This window comes from Pleurodeles waltl, chromosome 12 (assembly GCF_031143425.1).
Source record: "Pleurodeles waltl isolate 20211129_DDA chromosome 12, aPleWal1.hap1.20221129, whole genome shotgun sequence".
Classification (NCBI taxonomy): Eukaryota; Metazoa; Chordata; class Amphibia; order Caudata; family Salamandridae; genus Pleurodeles; species Pleurodeles waltl.
This window is the reverse complement of record NC_090451.1, coordinates 672,519,420-672,534,073: the sequence shown is the minus strand read 5'-3', so window position 1 is coordinate 672,534,073 and position 14,654 is coordinate 672,519,420. Positions and strand designations below refer to the sequence as shown.

Below are 14,654 nucleotides of genomic sequence, written 5' to 3'. Positions count from 1 at the left end.
AATATCTTGTATACTTTTTCACCTGCATAGTGGGTCAACAAGGATCTTTTATTGGTTCCGTTGGTTTCTTGTGTTGCTCTGAAGTAGTTATTTAGGTGACTTATCCATGTTTTCCAGCATGGCGCGACAGTGAATGGATCAGCTAGCTTGCTGAATGGCTGTAGTGCCGTGAATAGATTATTAATTTGCACTGCGCCTGCTGCCAAAGATCTGGCATCAGGAGGTTGCGCCCCCAGCCAATCGTTGGAGCTGTCTGCCATGTGTAGTGGTTAGGTTGCACATCTCTGTTGTTTCCCCCTCCCCCCCCCCCAGAGTGTGGTGGGTGTGCCTCTGTGACAGCCACTTGGTTTGAGGCTTGGGGCGATGCTTGCACTGGCAGAAGGTTTCCGCTCTGTGCCACTTGCCTCATCATGGCCTCTAGCACTATCCTGCCATCAATGGCCTCTCCCAGGGATGTGGTGCAAAGGGCACTCTGGGCGCAGTGGATTGGTGGTGGCAGGGCGGTGCTGTGCAACTGACCCCTCAGGGGCACACTGAGGGAACTATTTGTGAAGCAGAGCTCAGCACTGACTGGCAGTGCCATGCAGCATGGGTGTGAGAGTTTTAGTGGCAAGATAGGGGATTTTCTGGGAGAGTAGAATACTAGACATAGCTGAGACCAACAAACATCACTTTTAAATGATAGGGATCCTGTCTTGCTGCAAGTGTCTCGGGCGAGGCAAGCATTCCCAAGATAGAGCTCTTCAGGGAGTGAAATCGTCTTCTCTCTTGGCAAAAGGGGTATGGCAGGGATGTATGTTACAACTCAAGATAACACCAGCAGCGGGATGGAAGAGGTACCTTTTGTCTGCAGAGGGGAAACCAAACACCACCAGGAGGGAATCAGTCTCAGTCTGGATGGATTCGAGAAACTACCTACCAGTAAATCAGACACCATATGTTGGCGAAACCATAACAATGGTGCTCAGGTGAGGAAACTCTATGCTTCCTTTGGGTACAATCAACCAGTTGGAAAAAAACACATAGTACTTGAGGTGGCAATTATCTGTGCTCTCCTAGGCAGAACACCAGTAGACACCTGGTGGAAGAGGCACACAAGACACCCCAGAGGGGACACCAGATCAAAGGGGGGCTCAACCTGGCACATATGGGGAAAAGGAGTGCCCAACCATTGGAAACCAGCCACCGCCTTGGGATAAATTATCCACCTCCTGAGGAGACCACCTTCTATACAGATTTAACCAGTTACCATCAGGGAAAGGAAATAAACCATCTGTCACCCTTTAAATGGTATCTAGAAACCATACAGGAGGGTAACCACCCTGTAAATGATCTGCGTCCGCCAACTTAGGGTGGTAACAAGCAGCTGTCTAGGAGTGATCCACCCACTCAAGTGGTGGCACTTGGAACCAGCATCTGCCTGGTCAAAATAGAGACCATGTAGGGAGAAAGTCAATGACAACATTACAATGGAATTATGCGCCATCTATGGTAAATAATCTGCCAGTGAGAGTAAACAACACAAAGGCAGCGTACATTGCCTCATCTCTCCAACATGCTTGTCATAGTTCTCATCTTACTTGGCATAAGCCTTCTCCAGCAAGGCACACCAGAACTCATTTGGATCCGTGGAGCTGCAGAAGAGCAGTCTGCCATTCCTAGTGGGGAGCCGGTCATCGATGACCACATCGAGCCAGCTGCCAAACCTCCAGAAGCGGAAGTGGAAGATGCCAGCGTATTTCTCTGGCCGCTTGGGGTCCCAGTCCTGCTCTTTGTAGTTGGGGATCACCTGCAGGGGAGAGAAGGCAGTAATGACATCTGCATGATAATGGATGGTGGCATTGCAAGTCCTTTAAACCATACAAAATAGGTCCTTCTGAGAGATAGAGAGAGTTCAAGGAGACTTGAGGATCAGGCATTTACTAGAGCTGCCAGTGTGATTTCAAGAAAGACAACTAATGGAGGAGGCAGGGAGGGGTGGGGTCAAGGGTAAGTGAAGGGCACGGGCAGTGGCTGTATGGAAAGCACACAAATAGCCACAGTTAGGAAGGAGCAATTAGAGAAAGTCACAGGACGTGACACTCTGGAATTAGAATAAGGAATAGTGGTCAGAGAGGGATATAAGCTGAGCCTATCAATAAAGGCGACAGTGAGAGAAGTCAGGTAGGAACAGCAGCACAAGTGGTTTGGGTGGCCTACGGGTTCTCACCTTCTTCCATACAGATGGTTCAGTGGCGAGACATGATGCTGCTGCCACCAGCCAGCAATTGCCCAGACTACCCTGGTGCAGGTCACGGGAGCTGATGCCATCCACAAACAGCTGCGGGTTGGAGCAGATCTCCTACAAAAAGAAGAATCAATAAGAGTGGCATATAGTTATGGCTTGTGTGGCCTACTGACTGGTACTTATCATCTCCTTTTGCTGTAGGGTGGTGATCTTCATTGCACCTTCATGTGAGCAGCGCTCGGCCCCTCACCCTCTGCGTGGTAGTACAGATCTCGGCATCCTCTGCGGATGGGTACCCATCACTTCCACCTGCATGGCAATTTACTCTCTGTAGGCCAGTGCCTATAACCTCCTCTACTCCTGCCCTTGCCTCTTAGATGGCATCACATGGCTATAAGGCGAGCACAGACCAATCCTCATCAATAGGGTAGCACCATGTGGCATTGATGAGAGCATAGGAGTAGGGTTCTTGGATGCTCCAGACTCACAACTAACTCCAACTGTTGATGTTGTCTTTTACGTTTTGATGTCCATATCCCATCTGCCTTGTTGAACTGGAGGTGAGACATCGGTGTAAGAACCTACAGTAGCAGCTCTGCAGGGGAGGTAGATTCACTGTGAACTTTTGCTATTTAAACCAAACGCCGAGGATAAACTGAGCAGAGATCCTCTAGTTTAGCAAGAACTGCCCACGCGTCACTTGACTCACAAAAGTTAGTAATAGAAAGCAGTCTTAAGTCTTAACATTATACAACCAAAGTTGTGACCTAAAAAAATAACAATATTACATGTATTTACAAAGGTACCAGAGGTATGCACATGAAAGAAAATCATACAATGTAATATGCGTCTACACAATAGAGCGGGAAATAGGAGAAGGGTGTTACTTTAGTTTGTTGAAAGGGAGGCTCTCCCTTGGGCCTGCTTGGTAAAGGTCCAGTGACTGATGAACAATTTGCCGGGGAAAAAGCCAGCACATGTTTACTCTGGGGAGCTGCAGAAAAACTCTTTGCTGATTCTGGAACTGAAAGTTCCAATATTTACCACTTACTTAGTTCTCTGAGTAAGCTAATTAATGTGTATTATGATGTGTAAGGCATCCTGTTGCACAGAATAACCTTCAAGTCTCACTTCCAGGGGAAAACTATGAAATAGAGAGGTTACTTTCAATAGACAACTCCCTTTGCCATTTGCAGATATTTTCCACTGTGTGTGTAAGTCTTTTGTTCAGGGGCTTGATACTGCAGTCCGTTGGCTCAACACGCACGCAGCACATCACAAAGCCAGAGCAAAGTGCTACCACAACACCATCAAGGCAGCCAACAACAGAAGCAGAACACTACTCAAGACAAGCACTGCATAAACCTCCTACCGGACTCACTTATTCCTCACTCCAGAGAAAACTGCAATGCCGTCAACAACTTCTTCAGTGAAAAGAATGCAGAAGAGCCATTGACAACACCAAGCCTATTGCATCTTTTGCACTCATCACTTCCCCGTGGAATCCTGCATTGGTCAGTCTTCAAAGCACTGTGTCTGCCAGATCTCACGGATGTGCGCAACTTCCTCGCCGCAACTTGTTATGAAGATGAGACTTTACCATCATCCTTCATCAAACCTCCCAGCGAGGATGCTCTCTTACCCCTATTTACGTGGGCAATGTTCTCTTTACTCAATCCATCTTCTCAGAACTTCTCAGACAGGCCATATCCTCCCACTCCTAAAAAAAATGTATAATAGACCCCAATAACCGCGCTAATTAGTGGCCCACCACTCACCCACCATTCATCAGCAAGACCACTGAAAGAACAGTCTATGCTCAGCTTCAAAGAAAACACCAGTGCTAACCGTCTGCTGCACGACTACAAGTCTGGCTCCAGCTCACACTATAGCATCTACCTCACACATCGTAAATGATGCCCTCTTGGCAACAGATTAAGAGAACCCCTGCCTTCTAATATTGCTAGACCTGTTCCTTCAACACAATGATCCCACCCTCATACAAACCCTGGAGTCTCGACTGGAATTCATCATCAATGTCCATCACCTGTTCTCCTCATACCTTTCCAACGGACACCAATTTGTTCACATGGGCACCTCCAGGTCACAAAAGATCCCTATCACCTATGGATTCTCGGTGCTCCATACAGACTCCTGCCATCCTCACCTTTACATGGAGCTGCTTGGTGCTCGTCTCACACTCGAGAGCATCAAGATTCACCAATATACCAATGATACAAAACTCTACTTCATAGTTTCAGACATGCAACACCTCAAACACTGCTTCCACATCATCCAGACCTGGATGTCCACAGCCTGCCTGAGTCTCAAACCAACAAAGACAGAATTACTGTTATTTGGCAAGAACATCAAACAAGATACAGTACAAACCTGGCTCAATGACATGAACCTTGACTGCTTTGAACCCTAACTTTCACTGAATATAAAGTCACTTGCATGCAACTTCTCTTAAGGAACACACTGCCCAAATAAATAAAAAGGACAGATGCCAGCTCACTCTTCTAAAGAACTGTTTCTTCCAGAAAGCAACTTCAGAACTCTCGCTTCTTGGTGGCATTAATGCAGTACTCCATGGCTTGTCAGACTCCGCATTGGCACCTGTTTGGGCACCCTCCATGCTGCAGCATGTTTAATTCAGGGCTTAGGAAATTCTATCACATGACCCCCATTGGCTCTCCCTACCAGCTTGCTCCATCTTCAGCACCAGCTGCATCAATTATAATGCTATCGCGACCAACAACTCACTTATCTTGCTGACAAGCTCCCCATAGCTGGCCATTCCTGGTGTACCCGCAGCCAGGACACCATCAGAATGCAGACTAAACAGTGTAAAAAAAAAAAAAAAACACAAGGCAGTATGCTTTATCTATCTATGCACACAATATCGTCAAAAACTTCCCCATAATCAAAAGAGCTGCCCCAATTTAGGAAAAAGTTTAAGATTCATCTCCTTAAAGAACATTACATCGCAAAGCATTGACCATCCACAACCCAGCTTCCTCTCTTCATCCAGCCACTTTACACTTGTGTTTGACCAAGAAAATCGCTCCACCTCCTTTTGGCCAGGTTTGCACAATAGTAATAAAACGTACATACATGCAAAAGGTACTCCACATGGTCATGCTCAAAATACTATACAATATAAAACCCAATGTCTAAACAGAACACACTTCACAGAAGGAGGGTGATTTTTCCGTATGCATGTTAGACCCAGGCTTAAGCAACTGCCCATGGGTTAGTGCATGACTCACAGCACGAAGTTTCGCTAGGCTAGGCCTTTTTACAGTCACAACTCACATATCATTGTGCCTTCTGGCCATAAAATTTGCCCATAAAATTTGTCTTTGAAGATCAGAGTTGTCATAATGTACATGAGAGCTAGCCTAGCTCACAAAGTGTGCCAGCTATGGGAAACATCTTGAGAAACAGCTTTAGAATCTATCAGTTTTCTGTGCAGTGGACTCAATATAGAGGTAAAAAAAAAGTTCTCGTCTGTACTTCTATTAGAACCCAGGTCCCTAATCACATGTTGCCTATATCTCTGCCTTTTTTACTGTACAGTGCTCGGCTATCTCTCCGTTCGTTTTTTCGCCACTCAAATACTGCACAGATGCATGTCCCAGGGTGAGAGGAGACCACAGAAAACAGTATTTCTACCTCAATCTGTAGATCGGATCTTGTAAGTGACATGTCAGGCATGAGGAGAGCACACAAAGATTTGTGGCAAGTGATGAACCATATCATGTGGCCCTGAAATGCCCCTGGGCAGTGCAAACCCCAGATAAATGCGCCATGTGCCACAGAGCATTATGCTGTATAACTTTATTAATGATATTAACAGCAATCATATTCATAAGGTTTACCTTTGATATCATCCACCTGTCAAACTCAGGTGGAGGAGATATTAATGATAAACACCCCCCGCTTCTTAATAACGCGTGGTGTTATTGGTCAGTGCAGTGGTACGCATTTTATCCAGTTCAGACAGTTGAAAGACTGAGTCTGCACATCGGTCCACTCAGTGTATTAGGTACAGCGCTCATTTCACTTGACTTGATTTCTGCCTGTCATCCACAAGGTTAGAAGGGACAGGTTTAAACTTGGGCCAGCCACAGTTGTCAAAGAGGCTTTACACAAAAGAACTTCCCATCGGGTGACAGAACTCTGAAGAAAGACTTGGGCAGCAGAGCTATTTCTCAGATTACTCGCTGCCAGTAAATCCCCCAGATGAGCCGAACTACACAAATTTCGTACATTTTAGGTGTTACTTAGCAAGTAAGTGACATCCCTGTTGTCGGCTGGCGCGGTCTGAAAGGGACCAGTGTAATACTGGCCACATGGGCCAGAACAGAAAAAAAAGTTAGTGGTTTTTGATCTACCCAGCCTAGGTTCTTTATACAACATATTCTGTAAACAAAACAAAAAATGGGTTTCATCTCGCACGTGGAGCAGAAGTTAAAGAAATAACTTCGTGGCACTAAGCAAAACCAAGTGAGAATTATGTGCAGAACGCCAAGTACCACCTTTATTATTAAAAAAAAAAAAAAAAAAAAAAAAAAAACACTGAAAAAGTTAACCAATCGATTTCAAGGAGTACGAGAAGTGCAACATTCCCGAGACCGGTGGTTTTTTAAGGCCACTGCATAGTGTTACTTTAAGGTGTCAACGCAACTCTCCACATGGCCACAGGAGGGAGCCAAATTACAAGAAATGGCCTGAAAATAAAAAAAGGAGTTGCTGCTAGAGGGAAATTAGGGAATTTAATTAACTCCCGAAAGCGAGAGCCGATAAAAACCCTCTGCCTTATGTATCCATCAGTCTCACCTTTGGCCTCTTCCAGACCACGCCTTCTGGCGGGGCCCTGGTGTAGAAGAGGGTCTCGTTCACGGCCGGGAAGAGCGAGTCCTCGAAGAGGGCGCGGCGGTGCAGACAGGCCTTCTTCAGCTTGGCATATTCCTGGCCTTTATAGGGCACCACCGAGTTGGGCATCTCCTCTTGCAGCCCTCAGGAGGGGCAGTAAAAGCAGTAGAGACACACCTGCGACAGAGAGAGAATAAAGGGCAGGCTGCTGAGAATTAAAACCAGACAGAAGCGTCATGCACGAGAAATGTATTCATTACCTCCAAAAAGTGCCCCTTGGTGTAGCCCTGCCAAGTTTCCTAGGTTCCTGCGTGCTGTGCTGCTCCAGTCCTGGGTTTTTCTTTGAATTCTGGGACGTGCAGTCTTGCTTATTTCACTATAAATCAGGACTACAAGTTCCAGAATTCAAAGGAAAGAGTCTGGAGTGGTTCAGTGCCTCACTCAAGACCCTGGTAAACTTGGAAGCTATTTCGGTGGTCATCACACACGGTGTGGAAACATTTCCCTCATAGAATCAAAACAAGTACAACACACTTTCAGGCACACACCCTATAAGCAGGGCCACTGGAATTATGTGACAGGAGAGGGCCAAATTTTGCGGCAGGATTGAGTAAATTATGCGGCAAGAAAAGCCAAATTATGCTGCACATTTTGCAGTAGTATTACTTTATAATTTAATCATTTTTAAGCTTGGTAGCGCTTTCTGGGCAATGGTTGCACCTCTGTAACACCAGTTTAACACCAAAATATAGCTATAAGCAACTGAAATGTGACGTGTCCAGCATTGCAAAGGGCCTTTCACTGCGCGGCAAACCCTATAGCTGCCTTTTTAGTAACTTTGGAACCGTTTGAGCTAGAAACAAAATTCTTTTTTGTTAAAATCTGCAGATTATGCAGCACATGATGAAATATGTGGCAAAAGCGGAATATCTATAATTATGCAAAAATAGCTGGGGCCGCACAATCGAATAATTCTACTGGCCCTGCCTATACAGTGTAGTTTGCTACCTATACAGGCAAGTGCTTTATCACACCAAATACTGGTAGTAAGCCCTACATAAATGTTGCAGTTGCAATGGCACAGAAGGACAATGTGTCCAATCCTGCCCTCCCATCCACTGAAAGCCCACCAGACCTGTACTATCTTCCTTACAGATATGCAGCCCGGCCCGTCCAGAATGGCCGTTCCCTCCTAGGGCGGACCTCCAAGCCTATCCAAGGGGCCCACCCCTTGCAGATGCTAGTTCAGTGCCCATTCAGTCTGGCCATTCCTTGCAAAAAAGTGCTGCTGGGCCAATCCAGTCTTCCACCCCCTTGTAGATTACTAAAGCCAGACCCATCCAGTCTGTAGATACGGACCGCCAAGGCCCATCTAACCTGCACCTACCTTGCAGATAGTGGATCCAGGCTCAGCCAGTTTGCCCATTTCCCATCACACATGTACAAAGTGTTTTAACATTTGGTAAATCTGAGGTTTTGCAGCTCCTAAAACACTTTTTTAATGTACTAAGTCCATTTATCAATTTGGAAAGGGTTTTCTGAATCGTTACATGGGATTAGGAAACACGAAAAAAGAAAAAAAATATATTCCTTCCAAATGCTGATTCCTTAAGGTATGCATTGAATGTTTTATGATGGAAATCCAGTTGCAAAACGTTAATATTTCACCACCAACCCAAAGGAGGTGGTAAGTAATTTGCTAATGGGAAGGAGTCCCCAAGGGAACAGATAGATAAATGCTTCTTCCACTCAAAGTAATCACAATTTTAAATTGCCTTTAATAGTAATGTCAGATTTTAAGTTACTATTTTGAAAATGCCACTTTTTAAAACTGAGCATTTTTCTTCCTAAACCACGGGTACTCGCAAATCTATTCCCAAGGGCCAAAGTGTTTGGTCTGTTATGTGACGGAGGGCGGCATTGATGCCAGAAGGGTGGTGGAAGGGACTGGGTGAGGGGGTTGGCTTGGGGGGTGTTGGTGGTATGGTTGATATAGGGGAGGCTAACTATATGCATCTAGAGGCTGAACTGCACAATGTGAAACAAGAAAACCTGGATTTAATCCCAGCTTCCCCACTTTACCAAATTGTGTGATCCAAGGCAACTGTATTATTTCAGTTTCCCTGCCTTTTCTTCATTCTTACATAAAAGCGGACCTCGAAATACATGACTGTAGGATGTGCGCTGTACAAAACCTTCACCTGTGCCTGAGTTAATAAACTATAATGCTGTTAATGTATAAGTGGAACCCAGGCCACCCAGAAGGAGCACATAACAACTGACCTGCCTCTTAGTTCGCTATTGGCATTGTTGTCAGAGTGGGTGGAAAAACGATTCTTCTCAATGCACTGATATAATCTCATATACTAAGCAGGATTGGTTCTGCATTTTAATGAACTACCAACAATTTTGAATTTTAAAAATACTGTATCATATTATATTTGTACAGGTTTGTTGCAAGTTGTCTTCACTTTACCTTTAAATAAATACTTGCCTGTTTATTGCACATTTTTTAATGTTCGTGCTGAGTAAACCGCAACCCAGTGCTGCTGTTGACCAGGGTGCCGCATGTAAAAGGTCATAAGGGCTGAGTGCAGCCCCCGGGAGGTACTTTGAGTATCACTGGCCTAAACCAAATGTGCCTTTCTACAAGTGATCAGGGTTACATGACTGTGAATGGCTCTCCTGCGGTGTTTTCTGTATTCCTTCCAGCCATGGGGTAAAAAAGGGGTTTGGGTGTGGGGCAGAATATTGCTCTAATGAGCAGGATGTCCTGAGGGGTTTGTACTCAGCCATCCTGAGCTTCGAAGGGTAGTCTAAGGGCTTGCCCACCCACTTTCTTGACTTCTAAAGACTGCTGGCCCTGCCACTACCAAACGCAGCTCATAGCTATGCCTGCCTGCCCTTTGGTACCCTAGACAGTCTAGAGCCGGACCCGGGAAAGGGGGGATGTTAGACAAAGTGGGCACCGCACACCCACAGGCTGGCACGGAGGACAAAAGTGGCACCTTCAGAACCACTCATCAGAACACTTCTGGACCTCTGGAAGATTCAGAAGAAGGACTGCCCTGCTATTTGAAGAAGGGAGATTGGATCTGCTGGCCTTGAATCCAGGCTCTGCAGAAGTGGCTCCAATGGTCAGCTTGCTGATCCCCTGCTTGTGCAACAGAGGCAGAACAAGCATCCAGAGCCTGCCCTGCACCTGCCCAGCTGACCAGCACCAAATGAACCTGCCTGCGCCCTGCTGCTGGCCTCTGCTGGAGTGAATCTGGTCACCCAGAGGTGCCCCTCCAGGTCCTGCACATTGACTGGCATCAGAGTGTACTCTTGCTTCAAAGTCCTGAGCGCAAAGTGAAGATGCAGATGTTTTGGGCTCTACGCAAACAACGTCCTTGTTTCACCTGAGGAGCATCTACGACACCAGCCGATGTGAATCTCCAGTGATGACATGTTCTATGCTTCCGCTGTGAGACCCAGCAGCAAAGGCGAGAGTCCGTGAATGCCAGCTCAAAGCTCCTCTGACTGACTCTTTGTATGGAATAGCAACCATCTTCAATGCCCGAGCTTCTCCTTGTTCCAATGGTCTCCTCGTATCAACCACCAATGTAAAGCTCCCCTGCAGCTGCCCATGTGGACTTGGACTCGAAGAAGATAAAATTGTCAGTCGGATGAACCTGGTTCCTAAAGCTAACCTGCACTCTATCGCGGTCAGCCTGAAATAGTGACTGTGACCCAGTGCAGCGTGATTATATAAACCCACTTGGTGCTTTGTGCTTTTTTGGTGATATTTTTACTAGAATATTTAAAGATTCATAACTCTAGTTCCACTGATTGGATTTTGTTGTTAGGGTGTCATTTGTGTATTAAAGTTAACTAGGTTTCCTAAATTGGTTTGGGATTTTTTGTGTATTATTCTTTCACTTTATTACTGTTTGAGGGGTGCATAAATACTTTATAGATGGATTCAAAAGTAAGTCTGTCTGCTTTCGTTCCAGACTACCAGAGGCTTAAGCACAGGTTTGTTTAGTGTTTTTTATAGTTCATCCGGACAAGTATTATGTTTATTTATTTGAGTGGGGTTTCCACCCCTCTCAACTAATAACCCAATTTCTTACAGCACACATTAATATTTAGTTTTTTTGTGAACTGACCAATTATTACATAGATCGCTTCGCAACATAAGAATGCAATTTGTAAGGCTGGTGTGCAATTGCAACACATTTTATCTAATATTCTTCGTACATGAGGCTCACAGCCTGTCACTCCACTGGCTCTGCCCTCAGGCCCTTTAGAAATCATGCACCATTTGCGCTCGAAGCACTGCTGGCACAAACATGCTTCATGCAACGCGTGGGAAGCACAAGACTTGCTCTGTTGAACATAAATATGCAAACAAGATGCACCGCAACATCCTGCTGTGATCCGCGGGCAGCAGCCCCTACGCCGGATCCAAAACCCTACCATCTGCAGAGCACTATTACCAAGTTACTACACTTATACTCAAGTATTAGTCACAGAGTAGCTGGAAATGTCTCTGTCCTATGGAAATCCTCAGAAACCACTCGCTTAGCACATAGCTTGGGGTGGAATACGATAAAACAAGCATTGGCAAAAGTCAAGTGGTCCGACTTTCAAAAAGCAATTCTTAATTCACCCTGGTACTCTTTAGATGTGAAACACATAATTACCATTTAAAAAGAATAACGAGTTGTGTGATAATTGCCACAGACTCTATATAATTAAATGTATTTGAAGCATGCTCAACCTCGCCACCTAAAGTCATGTATAATTTTGCAGGACTTTTTCTGCAGCCAGACATACAAAAATTGTAGGTACAGTTTAAGTGCACATTACTAAAATATATATTATGAAAGCACTTGTTTTATAGGTACACTATAGGCCTGATTCAGATCTTGGCGGAGGGGAATACTCTGTCACAAATGTTACAGGTATCCTGTTTGCCGTTTTATGATCCCATTATATCCTATAGCGATCGAAATACAGCGGACAGGATATCCCTCATGTTTGTGATGAGGTATTCCAGCTGCCAAGATCTAAATCAGTCCCTAAATCTTTCTGCGTATTTTATGGAAGCCTATATTATATTGTGTTTAACACAATCTTAAAATGATGGCATACATAATCACAGAGCTTTCTGTTACAGACTGGGACACCGTAGCTCTCTTATCCAACAACATATACTCCCTGTCCCTATATCCCAGCATTGTAAATTCTTTTTTTATTCCTACTTTCTCCTTTTGTCACTGTTTTCCATCTTTCCCTTCCTCATTCTTTCCACCTTAGGTGCTTTCCTTTCTCTTGTTCCATATATGATGGCTAAAAATAAGTGACAGTCCATAAAAAGAGTGACGGTGGTCTCTAACTTCAACCACCGGCTCAAATTAAGCATCTAACCCAGGCAAACAATGTTCCTTCTTCCCACGCCTCACAGTGCGACTCCTTACTCAAACTCCCCACTGCTATAGCCGCCTAGGCCTGCAGCCCAGGGCATCATTACCCTCCCCACATTCCCTCACTTTAGCATCTTAAGTGGCTGTGGAGCGGTGGCAGTCAGCAGTTGTGTTTAAAAAAAACATGAATTGTTGTTAGGTTGTTGTTTGATTCTTCTTTGCCTGTAATTGGAGATGCTGGTCCCCAAACAGATGCTCATACATATCAATACTGGAGCTATGGGTGAGGGGAACAGATGAGCATGAGAAGAGTAAGAATAGATGGAGAGAAGTCTGCTGAGAAAAGATGGAGAGATGGATGGATGAAAACACAGGTGGGTGGGTGCAAAGAAAAGCTGATGATGGAGACAGTCCTGGGCACATAAATGGATAGTTGTATAAATCAATGAATAGAGAGATGGATGAAGAGAAGGATGGGTTGATGGACAGAAAGATGGATGGGGAGAAGGATGGACTGAAATTGGGTGGAAGAGGAGGAAGAAAGGAATGCCCCCCCACTTTGAACTAAGCAGTGCTTAATTTGTAAATAAAAAGGTGCCGGTGCACAAAGCCCTCCTCTTAAACACGGGGCTGCTGCAATTAAATGTGGGAACACGGTTTACTGAGGCAACATAATCCTGAAGCCATCTTGGGGCTCTTTAATCCATTCACAGCTCACTGTAGCAGCCTTCTTCTTTCTCCCTTTTTAGTGTTAAGATGTGGAATATAAAGAAATATTGGTGAGGAAGAGAAATAAGATTTAACATGAATATAAATAGCCACAAAGGTATTCTCACAGTGATAAATACAACTGAAAAATATGAAATAAGAAAATCTTTCGCCAACTGTGCGTAAATAGGAGTGCTTCTCATTAGTCCCAGACTCGTGTACCAGCACCCTGGGATCATCTGCGTCCTGCAACCTCCTTTCCCTGTCAAATGTTGCTCTTTTTTATGGAGTGCTGAAACTTTACAGAGTTTCAACATGCTCTGAAGAGGCAGTAAATACGAGAGTACATTAGGGCTTTATAACAATGCAAAGTAACAAAACAAATAATCCATATTAATCTAGCCCTTAGGGGCATCCTATACGCCATGGCACAGCTCATCCAGGACCTGAAGAAATATGGTCACATCACCCTCTTCCTGATGGAACGCAAGGGGTGGAGGATTGCATCATCTTCAATACCAGCTGTATCCAGTGCTTAATTTCAGCCGGTGGTTGCCTGGTCATTGATGCTTGTTTTTGGGGACTGGCCCTTATTTGTCGTCACCAGGTGTTTACCAAGAGGGGAAAAAAACACAGAAAGCGGTGAAAGAAAAAATGTCACCACGGAGAAAGCAGAAACTTGCAAGAGTGAGGTAAAGGGGCGTGGAGTGTTTGATAGAGGATGGAAGGAAGACCCAAAAAGTCGATTCAGGACTTTGCAGCCTTGGTATTCTGTGTGTCGACATTTAATCGCACTGGCCTTGGGTTCTGAGCAGGGCTTTGTGCTCGGCACTTGTTCTTTTACAAATTAAGCAATAACGTCATCATTTACAAAGCCATCATGACCAGCACCCCCGCTTACCTTGCGGTCAAGCTCACCGTCCCTGTGGTACTGAGCACACCTGCAGTCAGGGCTCCATCAGACTAAGCAGTGTAAACAAGGAAAAAAGGCAGGAGGCCTTTTCCATCTATTCACCCAAGATGTGGAACAGCATTCAACGCCTTGTCTGGGGTAGTAAGCGCTTTATAAATCCAATATAAATCCTGTATACATCAGACTGTCGCAAAACTGCCCCAAGTTGCGAATTACTTGAAAACACCTCTTTAAAAAACACTGCATCACAGGGCATCAACAGTGCTCCTTTCTACCTTAAGTGGGTTCTTGCAAGCCATAGAAATACCATATACGTACATATACCTACAGCTTTACAAAGAACTATTATCGAGGATGCAAGTGCCCCAATATTATGAGTGGTACCGTCAGACAGACCCGGCTAATGAGCAGATACTACTAATACTGTAACATAAACTACAACCCCCAGAATGCAAAGCGGTAAAGGTGACACGCATGGGAACTACTCCTAGCAGCAGACGTGACACAGTGCAAG

The 14,654-nt window shown here is 45.0% G+C and overlaps 1 protein-coding gene across 3 annotated transcripts in view; it reads right to left on the bottom strand.

Annotated features, from left to right (window-relative positions):
• LOC138268695 (calpain-5-like) overlaps positions 1-14,654 on the bottom strand; it is a 48,748-nt gene that overhangs the window by 32,972 nt on the left and 1,122 nt on the right. For all 3 annotated transcript variants that reach the window (XM_069218612.1, XM_069218611.1, XM_069218610.1), the window contains exons 2-4: positions 7,073-7,285; positions 2,210-2,341; positions 1,581-1,789 (exon numbers count right to left, since the gene is read on the bottom strand). In XM_069218612.1, coding sequence (XP_069074713.1) covers positions 1,581-1,789; positions 2,210-2,341; positions 7,073-7,237 — 506 coding nt within the window. In that variant the 5' untranslated portion in view covers positions 7,238-7,285. The remainder of the gene's footprint in view (positions 1-1,580; positions 1,790-2,209; positions 2,342-7,072; positions 7,286-14,654) is intronic.